This window comes from Ambystoma mexicanum, chromosome 7q (assembly GCF_040938575.1).
Source record: "Ambystoma mexicanum isolate Mex_15411 chromosome 7q, UKY_AmexF1_1, whole genome shotgun sequence".
NCBI lineage: Eukaryota > Metazoa > Chordata > Amphibia > Caudata > Ambystomatidae > Ambystoma > Ambystoma mexicanum.
This window is the reverse complement of record NC_090941.1, coordinates 761,575,255-761,590,885: the sequence shown is the minus strand read 5'-3', so window position 1 is coordinate 761,590,885 and position 15,631 is coordinate 761,575,255. Positions and strand designations below refer to the sequence as shown.

Sequence of the window (15,631 nt, the reverse complement as noted above, 5' to 3'; positions counted from 1 at the left end):
GGCTGTCCAATCCAGGACAGCCTCTGCCCACCACATGTGCCCAGCAACAGACACTCTGGCATGGATGTGTACTGGGGCCAGACAGTCCTAGTCACCACCTTTGGCCACAAACACATCCTGCAGCTTTGCCTGGGAAAACTGAAGCTTTTCCCAGGAAAGGGCTTACTATTTCTTTTAGCAAATTCGGCCCTGTGAGGGTAGGAAGAAGGCCAAACTACAAGATGGTCAAAGGACAGGCAAATATCTCACAGCATGGCCATTTTAGAGTATATGGCACTCTAAATGACATTAAGCAGTAAAAGTGCACAATACGACAAAAAGGAAAATGGTAGAAAAGTATCTACTGTCACCAGTGCATCTTGGACACATCATGCAAGTAACCACAAAGTTATAAAGATACAAAGTTTCTCTACCACACTTCACATACTTTTACAATGGAGAACAGAGAACAGACAATAGCAAAAAGTTGGAGTGCCCCATTGATGTCTATGGAGTGAAAGCAGCAAAAAATAAACGCTTTCCTGGCTGAAGGGTGCAAAAGTAACTAAGAAGTGTTATTTTCTGAAACCCCATAGACAATTCGACTTACCCTTAACTATAGTAGGCTCTGGAGCAACAGCATTATATATATCCCAAAACATGATGTACACAGAGGAGTTAATTTGCATGGGCTGGAACTGTAAATGGCATATCAGCTTTCACACGTTCATTTGCTGCTACGTCCCATTTTTTTTAATTACTTTTTTTAAGGAGAAGGGGCACAAAACAGCGTTAACATATATACTGTGCTTTCCTCCTCCGTCTTGAAAGTATGATATGTTTTAGGCCTGCATGAGATTTTCATGCAGGTGCAAAACTAATGGATTTTTATTGAATCCACCTCCATTTACCACCTGCTAAAAGACAATGGATTCTATGGGAAAGCATTGTAAATTCTGCATGAAAAGCATAACTTGCAGGCCGAATATACATTCTTTAAGAGACAGTGTGTACTAGGAAAGAGAAAAGCCAAGTTTACCTGTTTTTCTTTTTACACCTCGACTTGCAAAAGTTAAAATTGCATGCATGGAACCCAACACCAACTAAGTGCTAACATCAGCGGTCTGCTGCATGCAATAACCACTTCATATAAAAATTAAAGTTACTCACTGTAGGGGCTAAAGTACTCATAGTCCATAGTCCCCTTTCCTCCATCCTTGTGGGGTGTCCCCCAACATGGGGATGGTACCAGAACCTTTATCAGTGAAAAAATGAGCTTCTGCTTTAAATTTAGTATAGCGCCCCGGAGTGCGGCCTCGGGCGTGGAAACGCCGTGCCGAGGCCCAGTCCTAAATCCCCTTTGATTGGGTGCTCAGATACCTGGCTACTCAGTTACCTATATGCCATTGGCAAACTGGAGGGTGAAGGTGGGTGATACGTATGCAGGAAAGGGGACTATGGACTAGGAGTACTCTGGTCACTACCGTGAGTAACTTTAATTACTCATAAATCCTGTCCCCTTTCCTCCATCCTTGTGGGTGATACCACCGAAAAAGAACATTGGGTGGAGCTATGACAATCTGCCTCATATCTAATATGAAGCAAAAGGTTTCTCCAGAACGCCTAACCAAACTCTGCATCGCGCCTGGAGCTGCTGTCCAGTGAATAGTGTTTACAGAAGGCTGACGTAGCTGCCCAAGTAGCCGCATTGCTGATGACATCCCAAGAAGCATATCTCTGAAACGTGACAGCCGTGGCCTTAGCTCTGACCGCATGGGCATGAATCCCCTTAGGAACAAGTTTGCCCATGGTCGTGTAGGCCTCTGAAATGGCCTGGACCATCTAACGGATGATGGAATACTTGGAAGCCGGAAAGCCGGGGAAGGAGACTTCAAAAGTCACAAACAGTGCCTCCGACTTCCTGAAGGATTTTGTCCGAGAGAGATAAAGCTTGAGAACCCACCTGAGGTCCAAGGAATGTAGGGCCCTCTCTGCCTCCCACTGTGGGTTCGGGAAGAACACCAGCAGGCATATCTCTTAATTCAGATGGAACAGAGAGACCAACAAGAAGTTGGGTTGAGTGCGCAAGATGACCTGGTCGTCGTGAAATGTGGTGAAGGGCTTGAACGAAGACAACGCCTGCAGCTCAATACCCCTGCGCACAGAGGTGAGAGCCACCAATAAAACCGTCTTCAGTGTCACCAATGAGATGTCCACAGAGGCCATAGGCTCAAATAGCTTGTGTTGCGTAGCTGCAAGAACCAAATTGAGGTCCCAGACCGGGTGCTACCTGTGCACTGGGTGGAAAAGCCTAGACAACCCCCTTAAGGTGTGCTTTAACCACTGGGTTGGCTGCCGAAAACAAATGGTCATGGGAATTCTTGCAAGCCCTGACGGCCACCAAATACGTGCAGCAAGTGTCCACCTGAACGATCCAGGTGTGCCGAAAAAGCCAGAACGTCACCCAGAGTTAAGGTGACAGGGTCCATACACTTGTCGCAAGCCCAATGACAGAACCTAGTCAATTTGCTCTTATACTGGGATCTAGTCGAGGGCCTCCTGGCCTGATGAATGATGTCCCAGTTGTCATCTGAAAATTGAGCTTGCTGAAGCCTCAGCTGATCAGGAGCGAGGCCGCCAGGGCCATTTTGGCTGGGTCCGGATGCTCCACTGCTCCGCCGGGCGCAGTAAGGAATCCCCCTGCTGGGGAATCAGAAGATGGACAGGACCCTGGGAGCACAACTGAAGCAGATCCGAAAACCAGGGCCTTGAAGGACAGTGGGGGGCAACCAGGATGATGCTGCAGCCCGGAACTAGCAAAGGGTCCACTGGAGCAAAGGGGTGGGTGGGAACACGTAACATCTGCAACCATGCCAGCAGATCTGGAAGGCATCGCCCAGGGACCCACGATCCTGACCTGCCCATGAGGCAAACTGGGGGTACTTGGCATTCAGAGGACAGAGAAGTCCAGGGCTGCGAACCCCCAATACTTGAATAGGGACAACAACGAGTTGTTGTGCTACTCCCAATCATAGGTGTTGAACCCCAAGCGACTCCGCTGACCCACTTCTGCATTGCTGTCCCCCGGCAGATGGACTGAATAAATCCAAATCCTCTCTTTGAGGGCCCATTCCCAGAATGAAACCGTCTCCATGCAGAGAAGGGGGGAACCTATGCTACCCTGCTTGTTCAGGTAAAACATTGTAGTAGAATTGTCTGTCCTGACCAGGATCGACCGGTCCCCGATTAGGGGCAAAAACTCCTTGAGAGCCAGGCCCACTGACCTGAGCTCGAGCAGATTGATATGTAGGAGGGTTTCCATCCTGGACCATGTTCCATGAATTGTATAGCCCTCCAGAGTAGCCCCCAGCCTGAAAGAGAGGAGTCTGCCACCCCCAGAGTAGGCTCCAGCCGTGCAAAGGGGCTCCCACTGAAACATTGTCGTCCATCAGCCACCAGAGAAAGTCGAGCAAAAGGAGCGGTGGTAATGGGATCCTGTCCAACTGAGACCACGTCTCCTGATCCCCAGTTGGCCGCCTGGTGGAGCTGGAGGCACCTCATCTTGAGAACGGCGTGCTGCACAGTCAGCCAGCAGGAGGCCATCAAGCCCAGAATGTGCTGCAATCAGCATGCTAAGGTGGTAGCGTTGTCCAGAAAGTGCCCCAGCGCCTTGTGGAGGGACATAAGCCTCTCGGTTTTGGGGAACACATGCTGAATTCCCTTCAGCTGCCTCCACCTACAAATCCGCCATCTTAAATGCTAAAAAAGAGATCTATAACTTGAGAATACAAAATGCCAAATCTGGCACTAAAGAACTTTTCTCTATACTAAGAGAACTTGAATCGCCATTGCCTCTTACAGAGGACTGCATCAAAGACGAAGCCTGGTGTAACAATATCCAGCTCGCCCTTGCTAACAAAATTGCCCTCCTACAAACTAAGATAGAAGCAAAAAAAGCTAGCCTTGCCTCCAAGCAGAACCCCAGCAGCAAAATAAACCACACCACCCCAATTGCCCCTCCTTCCACTTCTCTCCAGTCACAGAAGAGGAAGTAATCAATAGAATCGCCAGTCTCAAACCATCTAACTGCAAAGGTGACATTTGTCCCGCATCTGTCATCAAAGACGGTGCTAATGAGTTAGCCCCTCTCATCACCTCTCTGATCAACTCCTCCTTCAAAAACTCAGTGGTCCCCAACAACCTTAAAGAAGCGTGGGTCCTACCCCTGCTCAAAAAACCTAACCTAGATCCCAACATCCCCACAAACTACAGGCCCATCACCACAGTCCCATTTCTTCTCAAAATTTTGGACAGGGTAGCCTATCTCCAAATACAACAACATTTGGAAGACAACAACCTCCTAGGCCTGCGACAATCCGGCTTTAGACCAAGGCACAGGACTGAAACTGCCCTCTTGGATCTAAAAATCCAAATGGATGACGCCAAAGACAAGGGCAAACTGGCCATCTTGCTCTTGTTGGATCTCTCTGCTGCCTTTGATCTGGTTGACCACCAGATCCTCACTCAACACCTCTCCTCGGCTGCTGCATTCTCTCAGAATGCCACTAAGTGGATCCAGTCATTTCTGTCTGACAGGTCGACTAGTCTTCGCCCCCACTGCGGCTGCAGACCCTATCCCAATCACATGTGGAGTGCCCCAAGGCTCCTGCATTTCTCCCACACTTTACAACATCTTCACGAAGCTCCTATTTGACCGTCTTGACGATGTGGGTGTCAGCTACACTAATTATGCAGACGACACCCAGGTCCTCATCACGCTCACTGGTAGCTATGAAGAAGATGTTGCAATGCTTAATGATATCTACTTAGAAATCCAAGCCTGGATGGCTACACACAGTCTTTGCCTAAACGACGATAAGACAGAATTGCTTATCGTAGGCTCCCAGGCTCGCCTCAACAAACTGGACCAAAGGTACCAATCCTTTACCATTGATGGCAACATCATAAAAGTATCCAAAGAGGTCAAAACACTAGGTGTATACCTCGACTCTAGCTTGTCACTAAAGAATCAAATAAACTACCATCTCAGCTACCTCATACACCAATAAATTGATCAATGCCTGTAGGCCTTTTCGCTCCACCTCTAGTTGCCTCACCTTATCTAGAGCGCTGATATTGTCTAAATTAGACTATTGCAACACACTCTACTTAGGCACTACCACAAAAAACTTGAACAGGCTCCAGATCCTGCAAAATAATGCACTAAGATGTGCCCTCAACCTCCCGCGCAAGGCGCACATATCCACGGTTAGCAAAGAAGTCCACTGGCTCCCGATCCGCGACAGAATTAAGCTAAGAACCCTGGTCATCACCCACAAGTGCCTGGCATGTACTGCCCCACGTTACCTTTCAAACAAATTCTCTAGACACTGCCCCATTAGACCCACCAGAACTCCATACCTGCACCAACTAAAGATCCCTAACTACAACCTAAAAACAGCAGCAGGCTACAATTTCCCAGTGCTCGCAGCACAATGTTGGAACACCCTCCCTCCTACAATAAGATCGGAAACCGCATTCTGGACATTCAGAGCCATGGTAAAATCATGGCTACTAGCCTAAACATCTAGACTCTTACCGACTCGACTGGCCAGCCGCCAGCCTATTCAGGACCAACCTGTAACCCGGTCCTCACTCGCCACTGTAACTATTTTGTGACTATTCTCTGTACATACTATTCTCGGTATATTCTACTCTTGTATGTAAACATTCAGAGCCTGGACTAATGTATGCTCTGTCTGTTGTATTATGATGTTCGTGTAACGATATGTAACTGCTGTGCACATGATTATGCGCCCAGCTACCTGAGGGTTTGGACGCGCTTTATAAATAAACAAACTGAACTAAACTAAACTGAATGGTAGTGTTCTAACACACCCCTAAGAAGACCAGTTCCTGAGACAGGCATAATTGCGACTTCCTCCAGTTGAGTGAAAATCCGAGCTGAGGAACGGTATCCACCAATCTCTGGCAGGAGCGCACCACCCCTTTGGGTGACCCCCGCCCTCACCAACCAGTCGTCCAGTTAAGGGTATCGATGATGGTCCTCCAGGCGGAGAAGGCCCGCCACTGCATTCATCAACTTTGTGAAGACACGAGGGGCCCGAGTTCAGGCCCAAGAGCAGCACTTTGTAATGAAAGTGGTACGACATAATTGTGAAACGCAGAAACTTCTGGTGCGGTTGATATATGGGTACATGCAGGTACGCATCCTTGAGGTTCAGGAAACACATCCAGTCCCCTGTACACAGAGACTTGGCTTAGTGAGTCATCTTCTTGAAGTGTTCCAGCGTTAAAGACAGATTTAGATACGACAGGGCCAAGTCAACCCATCAGGCCAGCCTGGTTGTTCTTGGGTACCGCACAAATCCTCGACTAGCAAACCAAAGCCCCTGTCTGCAAGAGGAACAGGTTCAATTGCCTGCATCTCCAAGAGCGAAAGGACCTCCCGTAAAAGAGCCGGGGACCCGATCTGAGGAAGAGGAGGAGGGGATGGTGGAGGAAGAGGAAGGCCGAAGCTCGTGGAGACTACAGCAAGGATCCATGGGTAGCTAAAAAGACGCTTCCAGGTGTCCTGGAACAGAGCCAAACGGCCCCCACAGGCAAGCTGTGTTCCCATACCCTGGTGTCACTGCTTCTTGGCGTCAGAGGCGAGGCAGGTGAGGGGAAGGGAAATACTAGTGCAACATACTCTGCTGCTACCGTCTGTTACCGCGGGGTGAGCTGCCAGGCCTCCATGTACCGCTGTCTCTGAAACCCTTGAAGCCGGAGAAGGTTCTGGGTTTGAACTCAGTCCTACCCTGGTTTGGGCAAAGGATTTCTGACCCAGCTTTGTCAGGATGGCGAAGGACTTGGTGGTTGAGTGGACGTTTCCTTCTTTGTCAATAGCGGACGAATTGAAAAAGGTCCACGCCTCCGAAGGGCAGATCTAGAATCTGCTCCTGCAGGTCAGATGAAAACTTGGTGGCGTGCATCCAGGCTGTCCTTTTTATCTCGACCCCAAGACATAGCCCTCTGTTGACTGTGTCGATGTGGGAGACCGGAGACTCCATGAGGTCCTGCGCAATGGCCCGGTAATCTGCCAGCCCGGCCTTGAAGGAGGCTTGATTGTCCGTAGGGAGGTCCGGTAGGAATTCCCTGAGCTCCCGCCACAGCTTCTGGTTAGCCGAGGCCAAGATGGCATCCACGTTGGCCTGCAGCAGATGAAGTCCTGAGATGGAGTAACAGCGCTTCCCCAAGGACTCAAAGACCTTGCCTCCTTGGAGAGGCAACTGGAGGTGGCTTCCGTGGAGGAAGACTATGGTTGAGAATACATGGAGGCCGTGACCACCACAGAGGAATGGGGCTGTGGGTGGGAGGCAAGGAGGATTGGCTCCCTGTCCGTCAGCCTGAACCTGTCCAGCTTCTTGTTCCTCTAGGCGTTGGCCATGGGCTTCTACCAGATCCTTGCACCACGGGCAGCACCTCACTTTGGAGGGGAATGCCGAAGCAAACTGTGGTGCACTTCCCCAAGACCTCACCAAGCACCCATGACTCCTGAGGGGCTTCATTCATGAAGGTGGTCATGAAAGGCTTTAACGGAAGCCAAGGGCTCGTTGTCCAGGGTGTCGTCATTGCAGAGCCCCCACAACCCTTTTTTCACAGGCGTAGGTGAATCCCGGCCCTGGAACACAAGTGCCGGAGGGGTCCCCGAGGGGGAGGCGTTGGTGGTACAGGAGGAGGTGGAGAGGTTGGTGCGACCGGTAGGGCCTGCACCATGTGGAGGGACCGGCACAGGGATCGCCAGCAGAACGGAAGGAGTAGTGAGGGGAGAGGGCCAAAGTGGTACCGTCTGGGGGATGACCTGTCACAATGTCCTTCAGGAGCCCCTTCATTTAAGGGGAACGCATGAGGAAAAGGAAGCGTTTGAAGAAGCGGTCCTCACAAGCCGCTGGGTCCCTAGGAGCCCTGCCCCCCCCCCCCCGAGGCGCTGGGTCTCCACTCCTAGTCAAAATGCTGAGGCGCCTGGTGCGCTATCTGTAAGTCTGTGATGGGTAGATGTACCCATGAGGGGACCAATAACCAGCACTGTAGGATCTGCTGACACTTCCAGAAGGAAGGGGTGTTGAAATCAACCTCCAAGGCCCACTCGATGGGCGAAAGCACTGGCAGGCCCTGAACCAGATCCAAGATGTCCGCATTTTGAAACCTTGCCCCACGTCCTGGGAGGGAGGGCGCGAAGGCTCTGAGCCAGGAGAAGTCTCAGAAACGGGAGGATACAGCTTGGGTCTTGCACCCGAAGCAGAGGCGTTGACCTCAGAGATGCCTCTGGTAGGCGCTGGGCCCTCAACCGGACGGCCGGTAGTCATAACACCCTGGGTGACAGCTTCGTAGTGAACTCTGGTAGGCTGGGAGCCCTCTGCACCTGTGCAGGTAGCTGTGCTGGATCTAACCGAGGGACGACTCTTGGAGGTGGCTCTTGATGATCCCTTACCCCCTGGGGTAGAAGGTGAGGACAAATCTGATCGTCCTTCTATGGACAGCTTGGTAGGGCCCCTGAGCCCCTCGCATGGGGGCCGGAAACCTGGGAGGCCTCAGGTCTATCTCCGGAACGCCCGGAAGAGCAGCTGGATTGTCGGCTTGATAGCCAGTAAGCCTCTGGGCTGCCTGAATGTGAGGAACCCCGATCCATGAGGACCCCAGGGAAGGAGTCTCTGCGTTGTGGATCTGTGTTGAACAGTGGTCCTACCTTGTCTTGATGAGAGGTCCTGGAGACAAAGTCCTTAAGATGGGGTGGAGGAGAAGTGTGTAAGATCTCCCTCCACCGCGACAACCAATTCCTCAATGCCCTGTGGCCAAGAGTCATTTAGGCTGCACATGAGTCTTAGCGGTGGTCGGCCCCCAAACACTCAAGTCAGAGTGCATGACGGTCCGAGGCCGGGAACGAACGGTTGCAAGAGGCACATCTTGTGAATCCTCCTGCGGCCCACATGCGCCAGGGAGGTGAAATAAGAAATGAAAAACAAATGGGGAGTGCGCGGGAAGCTAAAAGAAATCTCTACACTGGCTGCCATGTCCGACACTATCCATGCGTAAAAAGGGAGTGAGGTGAAGCACTTGAGGGCGGGGCTTTGGCGGGGCGTTCCCACGCTTGAGGCTGCACCCCACGCGCCATACAGAATTTAAAGGGAGAGCACATTTTTTCACCGACAATGGTTGTGGTCCCGTCCCCATGTTGTGGGACGCCCCAGAAGGATGAAGGAAAGGGGATGGGACGTAGGAGTATGACAAAAATAGTGTATAAAGATCGTAACTCCTAAATTCTCCAACAGGAGAGCTTTAAATACAACATTATCAATTAATAACACAGAGTTGATGGCATGGTGAATTTATAATCCTTCTCCCTAAAGGCAAATAAGAACGGTTAGCAATAGATTATATGCTATATACAGGGCATTACATATATTGCAGAGAATATATTGGAAGAAAAGAAATGTCGTGAAAAGATGTAATATCCAACACATAGATGGAGACTTTTATTAGCTGATGATAATCTTGTCTTGTTAATTACACCAAGTTGCAGTTACCAAATGGAAGTACCTTGCCAAAATAATGAGGGAACTTGTGTTGGTCTTCGATAACGTGGGCGTAACCGCCTTGAAGACCAAAATCCACAGAAAAGTAGGGCAGGCCTTTAGGAACCTACAAAAGAACACACACAAACATAAGATTAATCATTAGCAGATACCACTATTTTCTCTTTCGTACCAATTTAGCCAGTGTATTATTTGTGTTTTTCTTTCACAAATACTTTTTAAATAGCTGAGTTTAAAATGATGACATCTCCAAGATATACAGATAAAAACGACAAAGATATTATGTGGAACCTACAGTTTAATTTTATTCTAGCATATGAATCTAATCTATCTGGTTTATCTAAACTAAGTTCTGAAATCGAATACAAAAAGGAATGACCAGAAAGGATTATGGATCTTTGCAGAGCACAGAATATATAGGGATGCCCAGTGCACAATCCATGCATCTGCCACATCCTACAAACACAGCAAAAGAAGGAAATCGCCAAACACGCTAAATTCTACTGACCTACCTTAAGTTTAAACAATTTATATAATGCAATATGACTAGAGTGGCAAATCTAGATGGTAACGAAAAACCTAGACATGGTTTTAGAAAATATTGTTTTTAATAATAAAGTATGTTGGAATAGTATTGATAATGTGTGCATCTTCCTTATCTCCTCCCAACGTTTATGTATCTTGAAGAGGTGCTATGTCACAAGCGTTCGCTCCTTTTCAGGTATGGCTGGAAAAAGGATTCTTTCTGCTAAAGTTCTTGCAGGAATAGGTAGAGAGCCATGGTTCCAACTAGCTGCACCATGATGCAGAAAGAAGGCACCATGTTGAAAGCTCTGTTGTCGGTTTAACTATGTGTTGTAGCCATGGCTACCAATTAACTTGGGGGAGGGGTTGTTGAATGATGCTTCGAAGTGCTTACTTTGTCTACTCTGCCTAGCGTATTGATTTCTTCTCCACCTTTATACTGCACCCATATGTATTCTTCTGTACTATGATGAGTGGCCAAGGGCTCTGTTATAGCATCAGCCATTTTGCAGACAACAAAGGCTTCTGTGAAAATTGGCGGGTGGAGTGCGGTAGAATATTTTCTGAAGAGAGACTTTTTTTGGCTAACAAATGTAATCGGTAATCTGGTATGGTTATTTGAAAACTATTGTGTTATGGTTTTGAACAGTTTTAAATGTTTGGTTACATTCATCTCTGGCCTCCAGAACTGCTCAAAACTAATATACTACGAAAGCAGTAAAGAAAACATATGTCCCGAATTAGCGAGTGATGGGTGAGCATACGACCCATGATTACAATAATTAGGTACTCACTGTAGTGACTAGAGTACGCATGGTCGCTAGTTCCCTTTACTCCATCATTGTGGGCGTCCCCCAACATGGGGATGGTACCGGAGCCTTTGGCATTGTAAAAGTGAGCTTCCCCTTTGAATTTAGTATAGCTTGCAGGATGCGGCCTCGGGAGTGGGAACGCCCTACTGGCGCCTCACCTCAGTCCCCTATGAACACATGAGACGCTTAGATACCTTGCTACACCTATACATATTAGCCCTTGGCATACAAGCGAGGGAAGGTGGGTGTAACTTTAACTACTCATACATCCCATCCCCTTTCCACCATCCTTGTGGGTGATTCCATTGAACAAGAACATAAGAGTGGAGCTGTGATAATCTAGGACGAAGGACTAAACTCTGTATTACACCTCAAGATGGTGTTCAGTGAGTAGTGCTTACAGAAGGCCGGCGGAGTGGCCTAAGTAGCCGCGTTGCTGATGACATCCCAAGACGCGTGTCGCTGAAACACGACGGATGTGGCCTTGGCTCTGACCGCATGATCATGAATCCCCTCAGCAACAGGTTTGCCCATGGCCGTATACGCCTCAGAAATGGCCTGAACCATCCAACGGGCGATGGAAGCCTTAGAAGTCTGAGAGCCAGGGGAGGAGCCCCCAAAAGTCACAAACAATGCCTCAGACTTCCTCAAGGATTTCGTCGGAGAAAGAAAACATGAGGACCCTCTTGAGGTCCAAGAAATGCAGGGCCTTCTCTGCCTCTGACTGCAGGTTCAGGAATAACACTGGCAGGCAGATCTCTTGATTCAGATGAAATGTAGAGACCACCTTGAGCAAGAGATTTGGGCGAGTGCGCAAGATGACCTTGTCGTTGTAAAACGTGAAGGGCTTGCACGAAAACAACGCCTGCAGCTCACAAACCCTGCGCGCAGAGGTAAGCACCACCAAAAGGCTTGCGTTGCAAAGCGGAAAGAACCACATTGAGGTCCCAGACCGGATGAGGTCTATGCACCGGAGGAAAAAGCCTAGACAGCCCCTTAAGGTGGGCCTTAACCACGAGGTTGGCTGCTGAAAACACATGCGCGGGGGAATGCTTGTAAGCCCTGATGGGTGCCAAATATGTGTGGCAAGTATCCACTTGAACTCCAAAACGAGCCAGGTGGGCCGAAAAGGCCAGAACGTCATCTAGAGGAAAGGGTACAGATCCCTTGTTGCGGGCCCAATGGCAGAACCTAGTCCAATTGGTCTTATACTGGGACCGAGTCGAGGGCATCCTGGCCTGATGAATGATGTCCCAGTTGTCATCTGGAAATTGAGCATGCTGAAGCCTCAGCTGATCAAGAACCAGGCCACCAGGTCCAGTTTGACTGTGTCCTGATGTGCCACTGCCGTCCCCTGCTGTGTCATGAAGCCCTGCTGGGGATCAGAAGATGGACGGGACCCTGGGAGCACAACTGCAGCAGATCTGAAAATCAGGGTGTGAAAGGCCAGTGGGAGGCAACCAGGGTGAGGCTGCAACCCACAGAGGCCCGGAACTTGCTGAGAGTCCGTTGGAGCAGAGGGGTGGGCAGGAACACATAACACCTGCTGCCGTGCCAACAGATCTGGAAGGAGCCTCCCAGTGACCCCGACCCTGACCTGCCCATGAAGAAAACTGGGGGCACTTGGCATTCCGAGGGGATGCAAACAAATCCAGGTCTGTGGACTCCCAACGCGGAAACATGGGCAACAAGGAGTCGTGCAACTCGTACTCGTAGGTGTTGAACCCCAAGTTACTCAACTGGTCTGCTTCTGCACTGATATACCCGGGCAGGTGAACTGCAGAAATCCAAATCCCCTCCGCCAGGACCCATTCCCAGATCGATACCGCCTCTATACAGAGGAGGTGGCAGTGAGGGGGGGAAACGGGTGCCACCCTGTTTGTTTAGGTAAAACATTGCAGTAGAATTGTCTGTCCTGACCAGAACAGACCCGTCCCCGATGAGGGTCAAAAACGCCTTAAGGGCCAGGCCCACTGCCCTGAGCTCAAGCAGATGGATATGCAGGAGGGCTTCTGTCCTGAACCATGCACCATGAATCATGTTACTCTCCCAGCCAGGAAGGGAGAAGTCCATCATCACCACCAGGGCAGGCTCCCATCGGGTGAAGGAGGCTCCCAGTAAAACAATGCCATCCATCAACCACCAGAGAAGAACGGGCAGCAGGAACAGTGATATTGGGATCCTGTCCAACTGAGACCCTGTCTCCTGATCCCAATTGGCTGCCAGGTGAAGCTGGAGGCTCCTCACCTTGAGGCGAGCGTGCTGTTCAGTGAGCATGCAGTAGGCCATCAGGCCCAGAATGTGCTGAAACCACCATGCTGAGGTGGTCAAACTGGCCAGAGGTTTCCCACCGCCCTGCGAAGGGGCATAAGCCTCTTGGGCGTGGGGAACCACGGCTGAATGGTAGTCCTCCAACGCACCCCTAGAAAGACCAGTTCCTGAGACGGCATAACTGTGATTTCCTCTGATTGAGGAAAAACCACAGCTGATGAAGGATATCTGCAAATCTCTGGCAGGAGTGCACCACCCCTTCGGGTGGCCCGGCCCTCACCAGCCCATAATCAATGTAAGGGTATAGATGATGGCCCTCCAAGCGGAGGAGTGCTGCTACTGTATTCATCAACTTCGTGAAGACACGAGGGGCTACGTTCAGACCAAAGGGCAGCACCTTGCGCTGCAAGTGGTATGACATAAGTGTGAACCGCAGAAACTTCCGATGTGGTTGATAGATGGGCACATGCAGGTACGCATCCTTGGGGTCCAGGGACCACATCCAATCCCCTGCACACAGAGACTCTTATGTGCGCACCGCAAAATTCCTGGAATAGTAACCGAAGCCACTGTCTAAAAGAAGGACTGGTCCAATTGCCTGCATCTCAGAGAGCGAAATGACCTCCCATAAAAGAGCCGGAGAAGGAGGAGAGGATGGTAGAGAGAAAGGAAGAGGGAGACTGTAGCCCCTGGAGACTACGGATAGGATCCACGAATTGCTGAAAAGACACTTCCAAGTGTCCTGGAACAGGGCCAACCGCCCCTCCCTCACCAGGCGAGCTGTGTTACATGACCTTGACGTTACTAATTCTTGGCTTCAGAGACGGGGGCAGAGGAGTGGGAACGGAAAAACCTGTGCAACGTCCTCTGCTGCTGCCTCCTGTTGTCGCTGTGTGAATGGTCAGGCTTTCGTGTACCATGGTCTCGGGAACCCCTTGAAGCCGGAAGCTGGAGAAGGTCTGGGGCTTGAACTCTGTCCTGCCTTAGGATGGACGGAGGGAAGGATTTCTGTTCCGGTTTTGTCAGGATGGCAAAGGACTTGGCGGTTTGAGTGGATGTTTTCTTCTTCATCAACTTGTCATCTGTCGACGAATGAAAAAGGTCCACGCTCTCAAAGGGCAGAAGCAAGATCCGCCCCAGTACGTCAGATGAACACATAGTGGCATGCATCCACGCCGTCCTTTTCATCTCGATCCCAAGGCACAGCCCTCTGCTGGCTGTGTTGCTGAGGGAGAACGAAGAATCCATGAGGTCCTGCACAATGGCCCAGGCATCTGCCAGACCGGCCTTGAAGGAGGCTTGCTTGTCCGAAGGGAGGTTGGGCAGAAATTCTCTGAGCTTCCGCCACAGCTTCAGATTAGGTGCAGCCAAGAGGGCGTCCGCATTGGCTTGCCACAGATGCAGCCCTGATATGGAGTAACAGTGCTTTCCCAAAGACTCAAGGACTTTGTCCTCCTTGGAGAGGCAACTGGAGGTGGCTCCTGTGGAGGAAGATGACAAAGACGATGGTATAGAATACAACGGGGCCGCAGCCACCACAGAGGAATGGGGCTGCGGGTGGGAGGCAAGGCGGATTGGCTCCCCTTCCGTCAGCCTCACCCTGCTGTCCAACTTCTTGTTCATCTGGCTGTTGGCCCCGGGTTTCTGCCAGATCTTTTTCTCCACCTGCAGGACATCGTTCTGGAGCAGGATGCCAGACCGGATCGTGGTGCGTTTCCCCAAGACCTCTGCTAGCACACCCGACTCCTGGGGCACTTCCTCGGGAAGAGGGACCCCCAAGAACTTTGCCAGGCTGTGAAGGCAGTCATGAAAAGCTTTAAGGGATGCAGAGGGGGCTCCTCGTCCTGGGCGTCATCGTCCTCCCACCCACTTTTTCACAGACCAAGGGGAATCCAAGCCCTGGGACACAGGTACTGGAGGGGTCCCCCCTAGGTCTGGAGCCAGAGACAGGTCCAACGGCTGTTGAGGGGGTGGTGTTGGTGGTACAGAAGGAGGTGGAGGGGTCAGAACAACCGTAAGGGCCTGACCAGTGGAGGAACTGGCACATGGAGCAAAGGAGGAATGGTAGGAGTACCCAGAGAAGGGGGCCGGGGAGGCTCCACCACCTGCAGATTACCTCTGTCACAATGCCCTTCAGGAGCCCCTTCATCTGAGGCGAACGCATAAGGAAGAGTAAGCGCTCGAAAGAAGCGATCCTCAGATGCCGCCAAGTCCCTAGGGGCCCGGCCCTCTGATGTGCTGGGCCTCCGATCCTGGTCAAAGCGCTGAGGCACTTGGTGCGTGTAGCTGTAAGGCTGTGATGAGTAGATGTACCTCTAAGGGGACCAAAAACCTGCATCGTACGATCCGCTGCCGCTTCCAGAGGGAAGGGGGCTAGAATCATCCTGCAAAGCCCACTCAATGGGCAAAAGCACTGGCAGGCCCTGAGCCGGATCCAAGATGGCCACG

At 50.7% G+C, this 15,631-nt stretch overlaps 1 protein-coding gene across 1 annotated transcript in view; it reads right to left on the bottom strand.

Moving 5' to 3' along the window:
- Positions 1-15,631, bottom strand: part of CWF19L2 (CWF19 like cell cycle control factor 2) — a 2,067,169-nt gene that overhangs the window by 103,355 nt on the left and 1,948,183 nt on the right. The window contains exon 17 of the mRNA XM_069640682.1: positions 9,580-9,681. Within this exon, the coding sequence (XP_069496783.1) occupies positions 9,580-9,681 (102 nt within the window). The remainder of the gene's footprint in view (positions 1-9,579; positions 9,682-15,631) is intronic.